Raw genomic sequence first — 19,703 nt, forward strand, 5'->3', positions numbered from 1 at the left:
TATGTTGAGTTTATGGCTGAAAGCTTGTTATATTCAATAGCGACATTTGAAATTTGGCGCGCGTGGCGATCTCGGATACGGCGCAGGGCGCTGTTTTGGCCCGGCCGTAGTGAGTTTCTTTATGTGCACCATTTAATTCTGCATGTTTTCATATATAATACATGATGATTATGTTGAGTTTATGGCTGAAAGCTTGTTATATTCAATAGCGACATTTGAAATTTGGCGCGTGCGGCGATCTCGGATACGGCACAGGGCGCTGTTTCGGCTTGGCCGTAGTGAGTTTCTTTATGTGCACCATTTAATTCTGCATGTTTTCATATATAATACATGATGATTATGTTGAGTTTATGGCTGAAAGCTTGTTATATTCAATAGCGACATTTGAAATTTAGCGCGCGCGGCGATCTCGGACACAGCAGAGGGCGCTGTTTTGGCCCGGCCGTAGTGAGTTTCTTTATGTGCACCATGTAATTCTGCATGTTTTCATATATAATACATGATGATTATGTTGAGTTTATGGCTGAAACCTTGTTATATTCAATAGCGACATTTGAAATTTGGCACACGCGGCGATCTCGGATACGGTGCGAGGTGTTGTTTTGGCCTGGCCGTAGTGAGTTTCTTTATGTGCACCATTTAATTCTGCATGTTTTCATATATAAAAATGATAATTATGTTGAGTTTATGGCTGAAAGCTTGTCATATTCAATAGCGACATTTGAAATTTGGCAGCGTGGCGATCTCGGATACGGCGCAGGCACTGTTTGGCCCGGCCGTAGTGAATTTCTTTATGTGCACCATGTAATTCTGCATGTTTTCATATATAATACATGATGATTATGTTGAGTTTATGGCTGAAACCTTGTTATATTCAATAGCGACATTTGAAATTTAGCGCGAATGGCGATCTCGGATACGGTGCTGGGCGTTGTTTTGGCCCGGCCGCAGTGAGTTTCTTTATGTGTACCATTTAATTCTGCATGTTTTCATATATAATACATGATGATTATGCTGAGTTTATGGCTGAAAGCTTGTTATATTCAATAGCGACATTTGAAATTTGGCGCGCGTGGCGATCTCGGATACGGCGCAGGGCGCTGTTTTGGCCCGGCCGTAGTGAGTTTCTTTATGTGCACCATTTAATTCTGCATGTTTTCATATATAATACATGATGATTATGTTGAGTTTATGGCTGAAAGCTTGTTATATTCAATAGCGACATTTGAAATTTAGCGCGCGCGGCGATCTCGGACACAGCAGAGGGCGCTGTTTTGGCCCGGCCGTAGTGAGTTTCTTTATGTGCACCATGTAATTCTGCATGTTTTCATATATAATACATGATGATTATGTTGAGTTTATGGCTGAAAGCTTGTTATATTCAATAGCGACATTTGAAATTTGGCACTCGCGGCGATCTCGGATACGGTGCGTGGTGTTGTTTGGGCCTGGCCGTAGTGAGTTTCTTTATGTGCACCATTTAATTCTGCATGTTTTCATATATAAAAATGATGATTATGCTGAGTTTATGGCTGAAAGCTTGTTATATTCAATAGCGACATTTGAAATTTGGCGAGCGTGGCGATCTCGGATACGGCGCAGGGCACTGTTTTGGCCCGGCCGTAGTGAATTTCTTTATGTGCACCATGTAATTCTGCATGTTTTCATATATAATACATGATGATTATGTTGAGTTTATGGCTGAAACCTTGTTATATTCAATAGCGACATTTGAAATTTAGCGCGAATGGCGATCTCGGATACGGTGCGGGGTGTTGTTTTGGCCCGGCCGTAGTGAGTTTCTTTATGTGTACCATTTAATTCTGCATGTTTTCATATATAATACATGATGATTATGCTGAGTTTATGGCTGAAAGCTTGTTATATTCAATAGCGACATTTGAAATTTGGCGCGCGTGGCGATCTCGGATACGGCGCAGGGCGCTGTTTTGGCCCGGCCGTAATGAGTTTCTTTATGTGCACCATTTAATTCTGCATGTTTTCATATATAATACATGATGATTATGTTGAGTTTATGGCTGAAAGCTTGTTATATTCAATAGCGACATTTGAAATTTAGCGCGCGGCGATCTCGGACACAGCAGAGGGCGCTGTTTTGGCCCGGCCGTAGTGAGTTTCTTTATGTGCACCATGTAATTCTGCATGTTTTCATATATAATACATGATGATTATGTTGAGTTTATGGCTGAAAGCTTGTCATATTCAATAGCGACATTTGAAATTTAGCGCGTGGCGATCTCGGATACAGTGCTGGGTGTTGTTTTGGCCTGGCCGTAGTGAGTTTCTTTATGTGTACCATTTAATTCTGCATGTTTTCATATATAATACATGATGATTATGTTGAGTTTATGGCTGAAAGCTTGTCATATTCAATAGCGACATTTGAAATTTAGCGCGCGTGGCGATCTCGGATACGGCGCAGGGTGTTGTTAAGGTTTTTCATTATCAGTTATCGGTTATCGGGAATAAGGTTTTCTGTTATCGTGCCCTGCTATGGCGGAGACGCTGTCTTTCTCCTCAGTCTGAAGCTAGCCAGCACTGTGAGTGGAACATTTCTCTGGAATACACACACTGCTACTATGGCACCCAAGCATCCTTCCACCTCGTCCAGTGACATAAGAACATAGGAGTCTGCACGAAGCAGCTCCTCTGAACCTTGGCTCCCGTGTATCTAACCCTACCTAATATCGCTGTCCATGACGCATCAACAAAGTGATGGTGGTGAGTGTGAGGACGTGTTTTTGTTGTGTCAGTGACTTACAAATGTAATGTAGCAATTCTTTCTTTAGAAAACTTTAACTTAACCCGGTGGTGGCAGGGATCATGTTTCTTAATGGTCCCTCAAGCAAGAAAATGAGAAAAATCACCCTCACACAAACCATTTCATATTATATATCAAAGCATTTGTGATCAGTTTATGTGTATTACTTTCCTCTCTGTCAAAGGCTGTAAAATAAGGCAAAAGTAAGCAGAAAATATATATCTACCCTTGCATGTGAAAATATAGCCTGTTAGCTTTTGAGACCATACCCTGTAGTGAGCCTCCTCCTCCCTCCCTGCTGGCTAGGCTTCCTTTTAATATGTATTTCTAAACATGATGCGGCCAATATTAGGAGTGTTTTTCACACCAATATTTACTGTATAATGATGACTTGACTCCTGCATTAGCACCGGTGAGTGAGTTAGGGGCTTAAGGAACTTTGATGCCAGGATTGGAGGTGACTTATTCCTGGGTTTAAACTTATACAAAATCAGGTTGGCGACATGTCTGTGGTAAGTCCCTTGTACAATAAGAAATATTACTTTCCTCTCTGTCAAGGGCTGAATAAATAAATCAAATTAATCTAACTATATTATAAAGCAAAACCAATCTTGCATGCATAATATGTATCCAGTGTGTAGTAAGCACTTTGGGAAACATATATCATGCATCCTATGCTTAACCCTGCGGGGATCATGTTTCTTACCCGGTAGCAGAGACGGGCCAAATTTGTGGCTTTACCGTGTAGCAGCAACGGGCCAAATTTGTGGCTTTACCGTGTAGCAGCAATGGGACAAATTTGTGGCTTTACCGTGTAGCAGCGACAGGCCAAATTTGTGGCTTTACCGTGTAGCAGCAACGGGCCAAATTTGTGGCTTTACCGTGATTTGTGGCTTTACCGTGTAGCAGCAACGGGCCAAATTTGTGCCATGATTTAAACCCCCCAAAATAGATGATGTGTAAACTGATCACAAATGCTTTGATATGTATTATGAAATGGTTTGTGTGAGGGGTGATTTTTTCTCATTTTTCTCGCTTGGGGGGACCATTAAGAAACATGATCCCTGCTGCTACCGGGTTAAAAGGCCTTTCCCTCTAAGCAAGGGGAGGTAGTGAACATTTTACAACACATTTGGTTACTAAGTGAGCTGCTGAACATTTTACAGCTCAATATAACGGGTTCACCCTTTGGGGGCTTCTGGCGGGGGTAATGAAGGCAGGGCAGGAAGTGAGTAGAGAAAGCTTACCTATTTCTCCAAGCTGCTGAAAAGCTTGTTGGTGAAGAATTACTTGTCGGTGAAGAGACTGTTGTTGAGGTGAGGAGTGCCCTGTGTTATGGCACCTCCCAGCACTGCTACACCAACCTGCAAATATGTGTCCACTCTCAAAGTCTTGTACTGGGAAAGACAGCATGGGATAATATATTATAAAATCTCTCTCTCTATCAAGGGCTGTATAATTAAGATAATTAATTGATACTCTCTCTCTCATATTTGTTTTTTTACATACTTTTCTTCCTCTACCCTCCCTCTCTCTCTCTCTCCCCTCATAAGTCTATACATACAGCCAGGCCTATACTTTGAGGCAGTGCCAACATTGCCAGACAGTTGTACTCAGCCTCTTATATTTACTGACTTCCAACACAAAATCTGTCTCCTGGTCCTCAATAACGAGATTCACTTATATTTATCATTAAAATAGTTAATTCCCCTTGTTTTTTGGCAATACAGTGTATTTGTATATGCATACAGTCCCTTACAAGCTGGATAATATTACACGTAATAGGAATGATAATATTGACAATAATAATAGTTACAAGATAATTTAATACTAAGCTATTCTAACCTAAAACTTATTCAAACCTAGCCATATTTTTTTTCCTTACTCCCTTGGCTGGGCCTGGTGGTGGGCCCAAGCCGGCAAGTGTTTATAGCGGCCCCATCTTGCTTTCCCTTGGACAGTCCCATACAGTCCAGGATGATGGTGGTGGTCTTCAGGACAAGTAGCCTGTGGCAGCAGTGGATTCAAACCCTCCTCATCCATGATGCGGCGAACGCAGGACCGGCACGCTAACCACTCAGCCACCGTCTCCTTCCCCAGCCTGTGTTCTGACGCCAAATATGCAAAAAGTAAAAACATATGCTTCAATGTGTCATCCCAGACTATATATAAAGAGAATTAAATCTAAGTCATCCTAACCTAACCAAACTTTAATGAAACTAATCTAGCCTTAGCAAGCCACTATCAAAACACAATATAAACAGAAATGTATCTCCAGGTGTGTCCCCCCCAAGACCATATATTTTGAGAATTAAATCTAAGCTATCCTAACCTAACCAAACTTTAATGAACCTAATCTAGTCTTAGCAAGCCACTATCAAAACACAATATAAACAGAAATGTATCTCCAGGTGTGTCCCCCCCCAAGACCATATATTTAGAGAATTAAATCTAAGCTATCCTAACCTGCCCAAACTTGCTGAGCTATCCTAACAAGACCTAACTTAACCCGGTAGCAACAAGGGCCCAAATTTGTGGCTTTACAGTGTACCAGCGACGGGCCAAATTCTTGCCATGATATGTAACTTGATATATTAAGAAGGATATAAACCCCACCACCGACCATTAGGATCCACCGGGAAGAAGCCTACCGGCGCAATAGGTCAAGACGTAAAAAAAAAAAAATAAATAAATGGATGATGAATAAACTGATCACAAATGAATTGATATTATGAAGTGGTTTGTGTGAGTGATGATTTTTTTCTCATTTTTCGCTTAGAGGAAGGGCCTTTAACCTAGTGGTGGAAGCAGCAGGGATCATGTTTCTTAATGGTCCCTCCAAGCAAGAAAAATAGAAAAAAATCTCCCCTCACACAAACCATTTCATATTATATATAAAGCATTTGTGATCAGATTATGTATCATCTATTTTGGGGGGTTTATATCATGGCACAAATTTGGCCCATCGCTGCTACACGATAAAGCCACAAATTTGGCCCGTCGCTGCTACATGATAAAGCCACAAATTTGGCCCGTCACTGCTACACGGTAAAGACACAAATTTGGCCCGTCACTGCTACACGGTAAAGACACAAATTTGGCCCGTCGCTGCTACATGGTAAAGACACAAATTTGGCCCGTCACTGCTACATGGTAAAGCCACAAATTTGGCCCGTCGCTGCTACACGGTAAAGACACAAATTTGGCCCGTCGCTGCTACACGGTAAAGACACAAATTTGACCCATCGCTGCTACCAAGTTAAGAAACATGATCCCCACAGCTACCGGGTTAACCGTACCTGCCGTGCGCTCTACTACCACAATGAAATAAAACAAATATATACTGTGTTGCACCCCAAGACAATATTTTAAGAGGCGGGGAGTATGGAGATGACCGTAGCCACCTCTCCCGCCAGTGACATCAACGGCAGTGTGGTGAGAGGCCTATCCTGCCTATATATCCTAAACAAGTGGGTGTTATTCCAGAAAAAACACCCAAGTATCATCACTTCACACTTATTTATATATTCAAGGGCTGAAAAATATCGGAAACATTAACAAAAACAATGCCCGGTCAGCACTAAGTTATCCTAACCTTGGATAACTTAGATTTTAACATAACCTCCTGTGAGAGCAAGATAAAAATTGACAGACAAAATAGGTCAATTCCGGCCCTTACGGTACCATGAGCAGACCTCTAGAATAACACCCGATGGTCTAGGATAAAAAAGTTGGAAAATTTCATTTAGTTGGCGCAACATCTGTGGTCATATGCCGGAGAGAGACAGAAGGGGAAGGAATTATAGGAACACAAAGGAACACAAAGGAAGAACAAACAACAGCAGACCTGCTGGTCCTTACGAGGTTGTTTGTGACAAGCTACACTAACTATCTAATCAAAGGTGGAAGATGAAGGACAGCAAAGGCGAAGGCTCCTCCCCACCCCCCCATCCCTCCAGCCAAAGCTGGCAGGAAAGGAAAAAGAACCATGCAGCATGGAAAAACTGCATGGAATTTATGTAGGAAAGAGGAAAGAACTACCATTACTGCTACCACTAACCGGGCAATAAAAGCGGACAAGGACACCAGTATTCGAAAGAACTTAACGTTATTACGACAATGAGTAATATCTTAGTTGCTGGTTGGATTCAAAACACTTGTCTAATCTATTCTTGAAGTCCGTAACTGTTGTACTATCAACGACATCACAAGGTAGAGAGTTCCAAACATTAACAACTCGATTGAAGAAGAAGTGTTTAGCTTCGTGCGACGAGAATCTTTTACCACTTATCTTCAAATTGTGATTTCTTCTTGTTCTATTTGATCGATCAATTGTAAAGTAATCTTCCGCATTAATATCACTGAATCCTTTGAACATTTTAAACACTTCTATTAGATCACCTCGCATTCTTCGTTTTGATAGGCTGAATAAATTTACTTCTTTAAGCCTTTGTTCATATGACAAATTTCTCAACCTAGGAATCATCTTTGTTACTCTTCGTTGGACCCGTTCCAACTTTTCTATGTCTTTTCTGTAGTAGGGAGACCAAAACTGTACACAGTACTCTAGACGGGGTCGAACCAACGAATTATACAGTTTTAATATTACTTTTTCCGATTTATTATTAAAGACTCGTCCGATGAAGCCAACCAATTTGTTTGCAGTTTTAACTACCTCTGAACAATGCTGACCGGGCTTTAAATCGCTTGATATAGTGATTCCAAGATCCTTTTCTTTACTTACTGCAGAAAGTTGTTGGCCATTCATTACGTACCGAACGCGATTGTTATTTTTTCCGATGTGCAACACTTTACATTTCTCAACGTTAAATTTAATTTGCCATTGACTGGCCCAACGTGCAAGTCGATCTCAATCTGATTGTTATGCTTCTTCGTCGAGTGTCGCAGTTACTTTACTAGCAATTTTTGTGTCATCAGCAAATTTTGATACTTTGCAAGTGAGCCCATCATCGATATCATTAACATAAATTAAGCAGAGCATGGGGCCAAGCACTGATCCTTGAGGTATGCCGCTTCTGACGTCGAGCCAGTTAGATGTAACACCATTTAGAACTACTCTCTGTTTCCGCTCAGAGAGCCAGTCCACAAGCCAATTGTGAATGTTACCCGAGATACCGTGCGCCAATAGTTTGCTGAGCAATCGTTGGTGGGGGACCTTATCAAATGCCTTTTGAAAATCCAGATATATGATATCTACTGATCTGCTTTCATTGAACACCTCAAAATATAATGAAAAAATCAAGTAAGTTAGTTAAACACGAACGTTTACTACGGAAGCCATGTTGCGAATTATTTATCATATTATTTTCTTCGAAAAATTTCACCATATTGTCGCGAATGATAGTCTCCATTAACTTACAAACAATCGATGTCAGGCTAATTGGTCGATAGTTTCCTGGATGAGACTTGTCCCCTTTTTGAAAATTGGTGTGACATTTGCAAGTTTCCAATCTGACGGAACTTTTCCAGCTGTTAAAGATTTATTGAATATGATGGAATAGATAGGAATAGAATGGAATGGAAGGGAAGAGAAGGGACAGGAAGGGATGGGAATGGAAGGGAAGGGAAGGGATGGAATGGAAGGATGGGAAGGGAAAGGATTGGATGGGATGGGATGAGAAGGTAAGGGATTGGAAGGGAAGGGAAGGGATGGGAAGGGAAGAGAAGGATGGGAAGGGAAGAGAAGGGATGGGAAGGGATGGGAAGGGAAGGGTAGGGAAGGAATGGGAAGGAAAAGGAAGGGATGGAAAGGGAAGGGTTGGGAAAGGAAGGGAAAGGAAGGGAAAGGATTGGATGGGATGGGATGAGAAGGTAAGGGATGGGAAGGGAAGGGAAGGGCTGGGAAGGGATGAGAAGGAGGGGAAGGGAAGAGAAGGGATGGGAAGGGAAGAGAAGGGATGGGATGGGAAGGGAAGAGAGGGTTAGGGAAGGGGAGGGGAGGGAAGGGAAGGGAAGGGAAGGGAAGGGAAGTTAAGGGAAGAGAAAGGTTAGGAAGGGGAAGGGATGGAAGGGGAAGAGAAGGGATAGGAAGGGAAGGGATGGAAAGGAAGGCATGGGAAGGGATGGGATGGGAAGAAATGGAGTATGATATTCCAAACACACACACACACACACATATACACTCACTCACCCACCCAGATACATACATATTCAAAGTGTGTGTGTGTGTGTGTGTGTGTGTGTTATGCTCCTGAGACTTCCATATAGTTGTGTGTCACTTTCATGAGGTGCTTTTCCTACTAGTGTTTTTAGGGCGAGTCCATTCAAGGCACCTGTGTACCACCCCATACAAGCTCGAAGTCTTGACAAATGTGTGTTTCTTTAGCTTCATGGTACAGAGGAAGGGTCACACTACCACCAGGGTCATAAACTACCCAAGGAGATCCCCCAAACTCCTATGAAAGTCTTGACAAATGTGTGTTTCTTTAGGTTCATGGTACAGAGGAAGGGTCACACTACCTCCAGGGTCATAAAACTACCCAAGGAGATGCCCCAAACTCCTATGAAAGTCTTGACAAATGTGTGTTTCTTTAGCTTCATGGTACAGAGGAAGGGTCACACTACCACCAGGGTCATAAAACTACCCCAGGAAATGCCCACAACTCCTACGAAAGCCTTGTCAAATATGTGTTCTTGGGCGGCGAAATGTCTCATAATACGACCCTAAGAGCCACCTTGCCACCAGGGTCTGACCACCAACTGACTCCAAACCAACCCTCCTCTCTTTGAACCCAGTCATGATTAGGACCACCCTAAATATGGCAGGGACTTCACTATTCTGTACAACCGCTCCCACAACATGTCACGCTTGATGGCAGAGTCCCTTTTCATATGACAGCTCTGCCCCGCACTGTGACCTGACATTGTACCGAGGGCAGCTGTGTGGCAGGAACTAACAGGAAGGAGAGAAGACTGAGAGCTGGAAATGGAAATAAAAAAGACCGAGAATTTTGCACAAAAGGAACAATTGCAGGAAGAAAATTGGTGCAAGAAGATGAACAAGGAAAATAGTTATAAAGTTAACAACACTCACCATTTGATTCCTGTGTGTCCCCTTCATCCTCCTCCTCCTCCTCCTCTTGTTCTTCCTCCTCTTCTTCTTATGTCTGCAAATTAAGTTAGGAATGAGAACTGTATAAACACTGAGTCAGGCAGAAGTATGGGGCCATCCAGTCCCCATTAAAGCTAATGATACATATATGGAAAAAATTAACATCTATATATAGTGAGAGTTATCACCTTCATATCACAGGTAAAACTCCAGAAATACACCCACCAACTACCAGTGACAATGGAGCAGTGCAAAGCCTGCCCCATTTTTACCAAGGCAACCTGACCAAATCTAACCTAACCATTGAGTAAATAGAACGTTAAATGGTAAAAAGCGCTCAAAATAACGGAAAAGATGAGTAAAAAGATGAATTAATCTAACCTAACCACATCTGATTTCTGGAATAACACCCAAATAGTTAGGGATAAATGTCAAAATAATTAGGCTACCCTTTCTTCAATAATCCCTTAATGATAACAGAAATACTCTAACCTATCACTGCCGCTGCCGCCGATGTCAATGGAGGTGGAATTGGTGGAGTGGACATGGCGGCTGACCCCAATCACTGCTGAGGGTCTAACACCATCATCACCACCACCACCATCAACACTGCCATCACCATCACCACCACCACCATCACTGCCATCACCACCATCACCACCACCACCATCACCACCGCCACCATCACCACCGCCGTCATCACCACCGCCGTCATCATCACCACCAACACCTGTCACCACTGCCGTCATCACCACCGCCGTCATCACCACCACCACCATCACCACCGCCGTCATCACCACCACCACCATCACCACCACCACCATCACCACCGCCGTCATCACCACCGCCGTCATCACCACCACCACCATCACCGCCGTCATCACCACCGCCGTCATCACCACCACCACCATCACCACCGCCGTCATCATCACCACCAACACCTGTCACCACTGCCGTCATCACCACCGCCGTCATCACCACCACCACCATCACCACCGCCGTCATCATCACCACCAACACCTGTCACCACTGCCGTCATCACCACCGCCGTTATCACCACCACCACCATCACCACCGCCGTCATCACCACCAACACCAGTCACCACCACCACCATCACCACCGCCGTCATCACCACCGCCACCATCACCACCGCCGTTATCACCACCACCACCATTGTCACCGCCGTCACCACCACCAACACCATCACCACCAACACCTGTCGCCACCACCGCCGTCACCACCACCACCATCACCGCCGCCATCACCACCACCACCACCATCACATGAAACAGATTTTCCAATTTTCCCCTATTTCCACGCCCTGACTTCCTGTCCCTGCACACCAAAATAAGGGCAAAGGATCCACCTACCTTCCCACAGCATGGCGCTTCCTGGCACTTTATAATAACCTAAAAAAACAAGAAAAATACAGCGCTGTGTCGCCACCCTCAACAGACCGCGGGGAAGATGGAGGCCGTGACGTCATCATAGTGTTGGAACTTTAATACACGACAACCTTAGAACTTGACGACGGATAAATAGAGCAAGTTCACTGGTAAAAACACGCTCAAAATAACGGATAAGGGGAGACGAATAAGATCAGGGTATGCTATTAAGTATTAACGAAAGAAGAAAACGATACCCGAAGGGAAAGTTTGCATCAGTAAAGTCTTCAGAACACTTGAACTCGGGGCATAATAACGTGTTTAAGTGTGCAGGGTGACGTGGGTAAGTGTGGAAAAGTGTACAAAAGTGTGCAGAAGGATATGAGAAGCGAGACAGAGCGGGACGGTCAAAATATTAATAATTTCTCCTCTCTCTCTCTCTCTCTCTATTTCTTTCTCGTAGTAGTAGTAGTAGTAGTAGTAGACTGGACCAATTTTTTCTTCATCAACGTTGTAGTGCGAGGATGGACTAAGCTTAATTAAGGTGACCTTTCTGAGACAAAATCCGAGGACATTTTCGGTGGATCCGAGGCTTAAAAACTTCCAAATGTAGCGTTTTTGTCACTGAAAAACCAAAACGGGGACACTGCCGGGCTTAGTACCATTCATGGAGCAGCATTCAAAAGTCTCTCACCCTATTTGGTTGATTGATTGATAGTTTATTGTTGCAAGTAAAAAAATAAAGGAGAAGGGAGTTCCTTAGCTATATACACTGCGCCGAGGTCCACAACTATATATACGTAGAGTTTGCTCAACATTTTCGTGTTCTTTTTTATCTTTGAGTCACAGTGAAAACCGGGGACAGGTCACTGAAAACGGGAACGTCTGGTCACCCTAAATAAGCTTCCTGCCTTCCTTCAGTGGTCCAGTGTTACACGACTGACTCCTTGAAAAACAAGCTCGGCCGTGTATTTCCCTCAACTCAATATTAACTACCGTATATAGAAATGCAACGTTCTGGAGCCATCGGATTAACGTAGAATCACTTAGGTTTAAGGACAGACTACCTATGTCTGGACCATGGGGTCTGTGTGGTCTGATTTTCTATGTAAATCTATGTCAATTTAAATCCACACAGCTCCGGTAGCTATGACGTAATGTTTAAATCTCCGCTTACCCAATCAGCTGATCGGTCACCTCAGCGCGTACACTACTGATATATCGTTTCCGGAGTCATCACACTCGTACAGAACATGTTTATTGCATGACTTGACCTGACCTAGCATACCGAGACACAGGGATGGATGAAATTCTCTAATATATAAACTTACGAGAAAATAACAAGTTTTTTTCTCTCAGAATGGCAACACCCCCGCCAATAGACTCGATCGCTCGCCATATATAATTCTTCCGCCTCGTCATATTTTTTTTTTCAGCTTTCTCGTCCCCTGCATGCATAATATTTAATGCTATACTTAACGGCAACATCAATTAAGGGCTGATATCGAATTAAGCCGTGCTGGGAAGAGAGAGAGAGAGAGAGAGAGAGAGAGAGAGAGAGAGAGAGAGATGCTGACTTTAAATATCACTTCTTCATCGAGTCCGAGCCATGCTGAATGCTGAGAGCCGAGATGCTGACCTTAAATGCTGACTTGAGGATATGTTAGCTGACTTCAGATATCACTTTTCTTCATCGAGTGAGCCATGCTGAATACCGAGAGCCGAGATGCTGACTTTAAATGCTGACTTGAGGATATGCTGATCGACTTCAGAGATCACATGCTAAACTCAAAGCAAAGTCAGCATATTATATTTATAGCATATAATTGGTATAGAAAAATCAGTCATGCTGAGTACAGACTGACACATCATTGAATGTTTAATGCTGTCATGCTGATAACTTGACCATCCTGAGTTCAAAATAGTCAGCATTGATACACAGACTATGCTGAGTGGGAATTAACAATAATGACTTAATAAACCCCTATATGCTGAGCTCAGATGCATGGAAACTAACACATGCTGACTTAAATGCTGACTGATTCTGAGCCATGAGTTTATTGACCTTATAACACAAATGCATGCTGACTTGAGGTACGTGTTGGCCGATCGATCGACATCAAGGCTACTCAGCACTCAGCATAAAACTGATTTTCACTGCTGAACTAATTAACTATAAGAGATGAAGAACCCTTAGAATATATATCATTCTAGATCTCTTCCTTTCCTCTATGAAACACATAGGAATGTATAACTATCTCCTATAAGTCACCCTAAGGCCCTTGCTCATGGTACAAGATACAGTAATGTCTTTGATAAACTAACTCAAAAGATGGACAATTGTAACCTATATGAGTGATAATATATATTGAACAAGCCCTCTTTCCATTATTTTTGCAGTATTAAGGAATATATATCAAGCTGCTAACTCATCCCTTGCTCATGGTAGAAGATTGTGATATGTCTTTGATAAACTAACTCAAAAGATGGACAATTGTGCCTGATATATATATACTGAACAAGCCCTCGATCCATTGCCTATGCAGTATTGAGGGATAGGTATATCAGTTTCCTAACTCACCCCTTGCTCATGGTATCTTCCTAAGGCATTGCTAGACTTGTTTTTATATGCCAAAGATTGAGTACATTAAGACCTTCTCAAAGTCTTACCCAAGAGTTGGTGCTTGATATAAAACTATGCTCATGATAATTAAGGCTTCACAAATCCCGACACTGACCATGGTAAGACACTTAATGTCAAGTAATTATCAAAACTAACACATAATTAATGGTTTTGATCCCCCAGAAAATAAGGTAGCTACTGGGGGGGTCTGGAAGAGGCTGATCGAGGGTCTGGGGGCTTGAGCTAGGGGGCTTCAGGTAAGAGAAAATACATATAATTAATAGCTTGGACATCAATAATCTAGACCAACCCTTGCTTATGGTAGCTTTCCAAGGCATCGCTTATAGGCTTTTTATAATATAGCAAAAATAGAGTACCATCAAGGCTTTCTCAGTCCAATTACTCAAGAATTAGTTCAGTGCTTGTTATAATATTGTTTTCTCGGCCAACCCTTGACAAGGCTATTAAAACTGTTCTTGACAATGCTAGTAATTATCTAACATATACTGGAACCCTTACTAATGTTACATAACAAAGTGGAGACTTAATTGCTGGGGATATTTGATTCATAGTTCCATATTAATTGTTTTTGCTCATTGGAAAGGTTAATTAAAATGTTACCGCCAGTATTATGCTAACACACTTGCTAGGTTGGGTTAGGTGACCAATTACTGGGGCCTGAGGGTCTTAGGGCTGACATGGGAATGGAAAACACTTATTTATAATGTCTTTGACCCCCAGAATAAAGGTAATTGGGAGCTGAGACTGGGGACTTGAGGGGGCTGGGTACATACTGTTTGGGCAGGTAAATCATTCTTCTACATCAATCCTCTGTTATTTTTAAGCTCAAGAACTTTGACTAAAAGCAGCGATGGACCTTCAACTGTAAGGACGTGGCAAATTCTATGAGTCTGAGGCCTCTTCAAGCACTCAAAATCTCTCTTTAAATAGTTTGGGGGAGATAATTCATTCCTTTACATCAAGCGTGTTATTTTTTAAGCTTGAGAACTTTGACTAAAAGCAGTGCTGGACCTTCAACTGTAGAGACATGGCAAATTCTATGTTTGAGGCCTTTTTAAATAGTCAAATCCTTCTTATATGTTGTTTGAGGAGGTAATTAATTCTCCTATGAACTTACATGGCAAATTCTGAGTGTACAGGACCTTTCCAAATAGTCAGTCTCTTTAAATACTGTATGGGGAAATAATTGATTCTCCTACATCAACCCTTGCTCAATGTGATGCTTTAAAGCTTGATATCTAGCCAGAACTAAGCTTTCAAGGGTTAAACATGGCAAATTCTGAGTGTACGAAGCCTTTCCAAATAGTCAGTCTCTTTAAATACTGTATGGGGAAATAATTGATTCTCCTACATCAACCCTTGCTCAATGAAGATCTCACTCACTTTAAAATATTCCGCCCCCCAAAATATACATACTGGGATCAGAAATCTATGTGGTTGCAGCTATCCACTGGCTATGAAGGGTAAATTTCACTCACCAAAGGCCGCCGAGTGGCTTAACCCGGTAGCAGGGACGGGCCAAATTTGTGGCTTTACCGTGTAGCAGCGATGGGCCAAATTTGTGCCATGATTTGAACCCCCCAAAATAGATGATACATAAAATTATCACAAATGCTGATATATATTATTATGAAATGGTTTGTGTGAGTGATGATTTTTTCCCATTTTTCTCGCTTAGAGGGACCATTAAGAAACATGATCCCCGCTGCTACCGGGTTAAAACTACCCACATGCTGTCCAGAAGACCACCTACCAACCCGGACTCTAGATTCTAGGATTAAAGATGAGCTCCGGGAGGGCAGCATGAGCCAATGCAAGATGGCACCACTATAAACACTTGCCTGCACCAGAATGGGCTGGGCCGACCATCAGGCTCCACTGGGAAGAAGCCTTGGGCCGACCATCAGGATCCACTGGGAAGAAGCTTACCGGAGCAATAGGCCATGACGTAAAAAAAAAAAAAAAAAAAAATATTTGACAAGGCTTTCAGGGGAGTTACAGACAAGGGTGCTTTTATGACCCTTCCTCTGTACCATCAACCTAAAAAAACATCATTGAGAACCCAATTACTGACCTTTTTGGCCTTGGAAACATACAACAGAAAATACAAGACCCAAACAGTCCCCTCAATAAACAGACATACAACTGAAATTTGTGCCTTGATATGACCCCCCAAAATAGATGATGCATAATGTGATCACAAATGCTTTGATATATAGTATGAAATGGTTTGTGTGAGTGATGATTTTTTCTCATTTTTCTCGCTTAGAGGGACCGTTAAGAAACATGATCTCTACCACCACCACCACTGGGTGAAATATGTTAGGTTGCAAATATTTCCACGAGTCACTACATCACTTGAAGGCTTTCCATATACGCTGTGTTGCTAGTATTTCCAAGGGTGGTTTTACGAGCCTTGACACCGTGGCAAGGCTAACGGAACAGCCACCCATGACAGCCTGACCCATACCCTTAACAGCCGTGGGAAATTGCCGTCTCGAGATTCCAAAACAACGCCCGCCAGACTCAACGTCATATGGTGGTGAAGATTTTAACGCAGGTACACAAAGACGCAGGGATGGACGCTCAACCCTAAGGTCGAGACGTCGGCCGAAGATGTTGACGTAGCGATCCCAGACGCAGGGACGAACGGTCAACTGTGGGGTCAAACATCAGATATCAACCCGTTTTTTCAACCTGTACATATCTGCTGCCGAATATGGATGAGGGAAATATATTTTAAACCAATTTATTTTTTTCCTGTTACGTATATTTATTTCATAGAGGTCAGAGTTCACCACCCGTACTGCACACATGGGTGGGTAAAAGACATGTATATATATAACCGTACGTGTTTGAGGATAATCTCCCTCCATAGTCAGGATTCACACATGACTAGGTTACGTATGGTCATTGTTTAACACTTTCCAACTTTTTTCTAGTTATTTATTGAGGTACAAGCCTAACAGAGGTGTCCCCATATAGGCCTGAACCCCTCTCTGATACCTGGCCTATATTTTTTAAGGTGAAGAGACAGCCTCTGCAAGGAAACGGAACCTGACCCTCGCTACGAGCCGATCCGATCGACAAGCTTGTTAGGGGGGAGCTGAGCACTGGGCGGCAGCTTTACAGAATGGGGTTGGTCGTTAGGATGCTCAAGCCAGCAGTGTGGGTTAAGGTTCACATGCAAAAGCATATTGCTGTTACGAAATGAGAGAGAGGAAATCATCAAGCAGCAGGAATATTGTTATGCGAAATTTTGCCGTAGCAGCAGCAGTGTCATGCAGAGAAGCGATGGGATTGACGTTGAAAAAGGAAGGCGCAGAATGTGTTGAAGCAAAAGCAAGAGAGAAAGAGAGAGAGTTATCCATGCAGGAGTTAGAATAGGAGCAAGGCCCTGCCCGACAGACCCTGAGACGCAGAACGGGTGTTATAAGACAGAAGCAGCAGAATGTGAGTTGTTACAAGGGCATGCAGATGTTATGCCAGTCCCAGGAGTGCAGGAGTTGATACCCGGAGCAGCAGAGGTTGTCCTTGGTAGCTGAAATTAAAAGGTTTTGTTAATACTCCAAGTACGGAAGTGTTGTAAGTTATGGACAGCACCAGTAGTAGTAGTAGCTATTGCAGAAGGGGTTGTTAAGTTAAGACAAATCCCTACAGACATTATCATATTACCCCAACATAAATACCCTTCCATCCAGTATCTTAACCTTCAAATACATATCTCCAATACATAATTAAATCTATACACAAGCACCAGTAGGAGTTGTTGCAGGAGAGGTTGTTAGTTACGACACCCCCACTACAGACCTTTCCCCTACATAAATTCCCCTCCATTCAGTACTTTAACCTTGAAATAAATACCCCCAATACACAATATATACCCCAATACATTGAATACACATACACATGCAACTCAGTAACACATTTAAATCCATACCAAGTTCCTTATACGTACTGGGATAGGAAATACCTTATGAAGAAATAACCACAGACTTTGTATATAAATAACCCCAGTGCATAACATTCTTTCCCAACAAAACACCATTCTTAGGATATATATGTAAAACACAGAAGACGAAAATCCCAAATACACATTTTAGTATACATGCAACTCAGTAACTCACACATAAATCCATACCCAAGTTTCTTATACGTGCTGGGATAGGAAATACCTTAACCTAAAGAAACACTAAAGGCTGTATATGTAAAATCATGCGTAGTACCTTATAAGAAATAACCCCGGCCCTTTACGTAAATACTCTCAGTGCATGACATTTCAATACATGCCAAGTAACTTTCTAACCCCGTACACATGCTGAAAGAAAGAGATTGTTGTTAATAGCCATAACACACTTCCATACTTATTGATATAGCCTTCATAGATAACATGCACCCTTTAACTACTTTCTGAGCCAGTACACAAGCTGAAAGAAAGAGGATTTTGTTAATTAATAGCCATAGTAGAAAGGCTTTGTAGGAGGTACCCACAGCCACAGAACTTATAAGTAAAATCCTAAGTACAACCTTATAAGTAAAAAAAAACACCACAGACCTTGTAAGTAAATCCCATAGCCTTATACATACAAACATCCAAGTTCATAACATTTCAATACATGCATAATACAAATCATTTAAATATTTTCCTTGGCACATAAACTTCTGCCTATATTTACAAGTTAACTTTCTCCTCCCTCTTATCCTCTTTAATACATAGAATGACATATTTCCTCTACTCCATAAGCTTCTATATATTGATCTGCCTTTATGTATAGAACTCACATCCTCCTCTTCTTCTTCCTCCTCCTTCTCTGCACTGCTTGGCCTGTAAGAAGATGGGATTGTCAGATGTTTCCGACTCTAACATTAACTACTTGCAAAGGCTAAAAAAAGAGATCAATTTGGTTCTAATGAGTGCTTCTGTAGCATTATGGTACAGGGAAGGTCACACTACAACCATGGTAATTAAACTACCCATTAAAATGCCCACAACTCCTATGAAAGCCTTGTCAAATATATGTTTTCTTAGGGTCATGGTACAGAGGAAGGGTCAGACTACCACCAGGGTCATTCAACTATCCCAGGAAATGCCCACAACTCCTATGAAAGCCTTGTCAAATATGTGTTTTTAGGTTCACGGTACAGAGGAAGGGTCACACTACCATCAGGGTCATAAAACTACCCCTGGAAATGCCCACAACTCCTAGGAAAGCCATGTCAAATATGTTTTCTTAGGGTCATGGTACAGAGGAAAGGTCACACTAACACCAGGGTCATTAAACTACCCCAAGAAATGACAAACTCCTATGAAAGAACTGTCAAATATATGTTTTCGTTGGGTCATGGTACAGAGGAAGGCACACTACCACCAGGGTAAAACTGCCCTGGAAATGCCTAAACTCCTAGGAAAGCCTTGTCAAATATGTGTTTTAGGTTCACGGTACAGAGGAAGGCTCACATTTTCATATATTATTTTTCCTTCTTTTTGTAACCTTTTCCTTTCCTTTCCTTTCCTTTCCTTCCCTTCTTCCTTTCCCTTCCCTTGCGTGAAATTCCCCCCAAAACATAAAAATCAGTTATACAACAGAATACAACAGAATAAAAGAGAATACAACAGAATAAAAGATAATACAACAGAATACAACAGAATAAAAGAGAATACAACAGAATACAACAGAATAAAAGAGAATACAACAGAATACAACAGAATAAAAGAGAATACAACAGAATAAAAGAGAATACAACAGAAAACAACAGAATAAAAGAGAATACAACAGAATACAACAGAATAAAAGAGAATACAACAGAATACAATAGAA

General features: G+C 42.1%; 1 protein-coding gene across 50 annotated transcripts in view; it reads right to left on the reverse strand.

The window, feature by feature from the left end:
- The window catches only part of LOC126992604 (rRNA/tRNA 2'-O-methyltransferase fibrillarin-like protein 1), a 117,188-nt gene that overhangs the window by 75,605 nt on the left and 21,880 nt on the right, over positions 1-19,703 (reverse strand). For 27 of the 50 annotated variants that reach the window (XR_007746728.1, XR_007746724.1, XR_007746727.1 and 24 more), the window contains one exon: positions 4,030-4,146. The exons of 1 other annotated variant lie outside the window; for it this stretch is intronic. Coding sequence is in view for 1 of the 49 variants with exons in the window: in XM_050851419.1 (XP_050707376.1) it covers positions 9,837-9,909; positions 10,347-10,783 (510 nt within the window). In the remaining 48 variants the exon portion in view is untranslated. Of the gene's footprint in view, positions 1-4,029; positions 4,147-9,836; positions 9,910-10,346; positions 11,185-11,225; positions 11,265-19,703 lie in introns of those variants that run through there. 22 more of the 50 variants (XR_007746730.1, XR_007746726.1, XR_007746723.1 and 19 more) reach the window with 8 other exon arrangements.

The sequence above is a fragment of the Eriocheir sinensis genome, unplaced genomic scaffold (genome assembly GCF_024679095.1).
Source record: "Eriocheir sinensis breed Jianghai 21 unplaced genomic scaffold, ASM2467909v1 Scaffold495, whole genome shotgun sequence".
Classification (NCBI taxonomy): Eukaryota; Metazoa; Arthropoda; class Malacostraca; order Decapoda; family Varunidae; genus Eriocheir; species Eriocheir sinensis.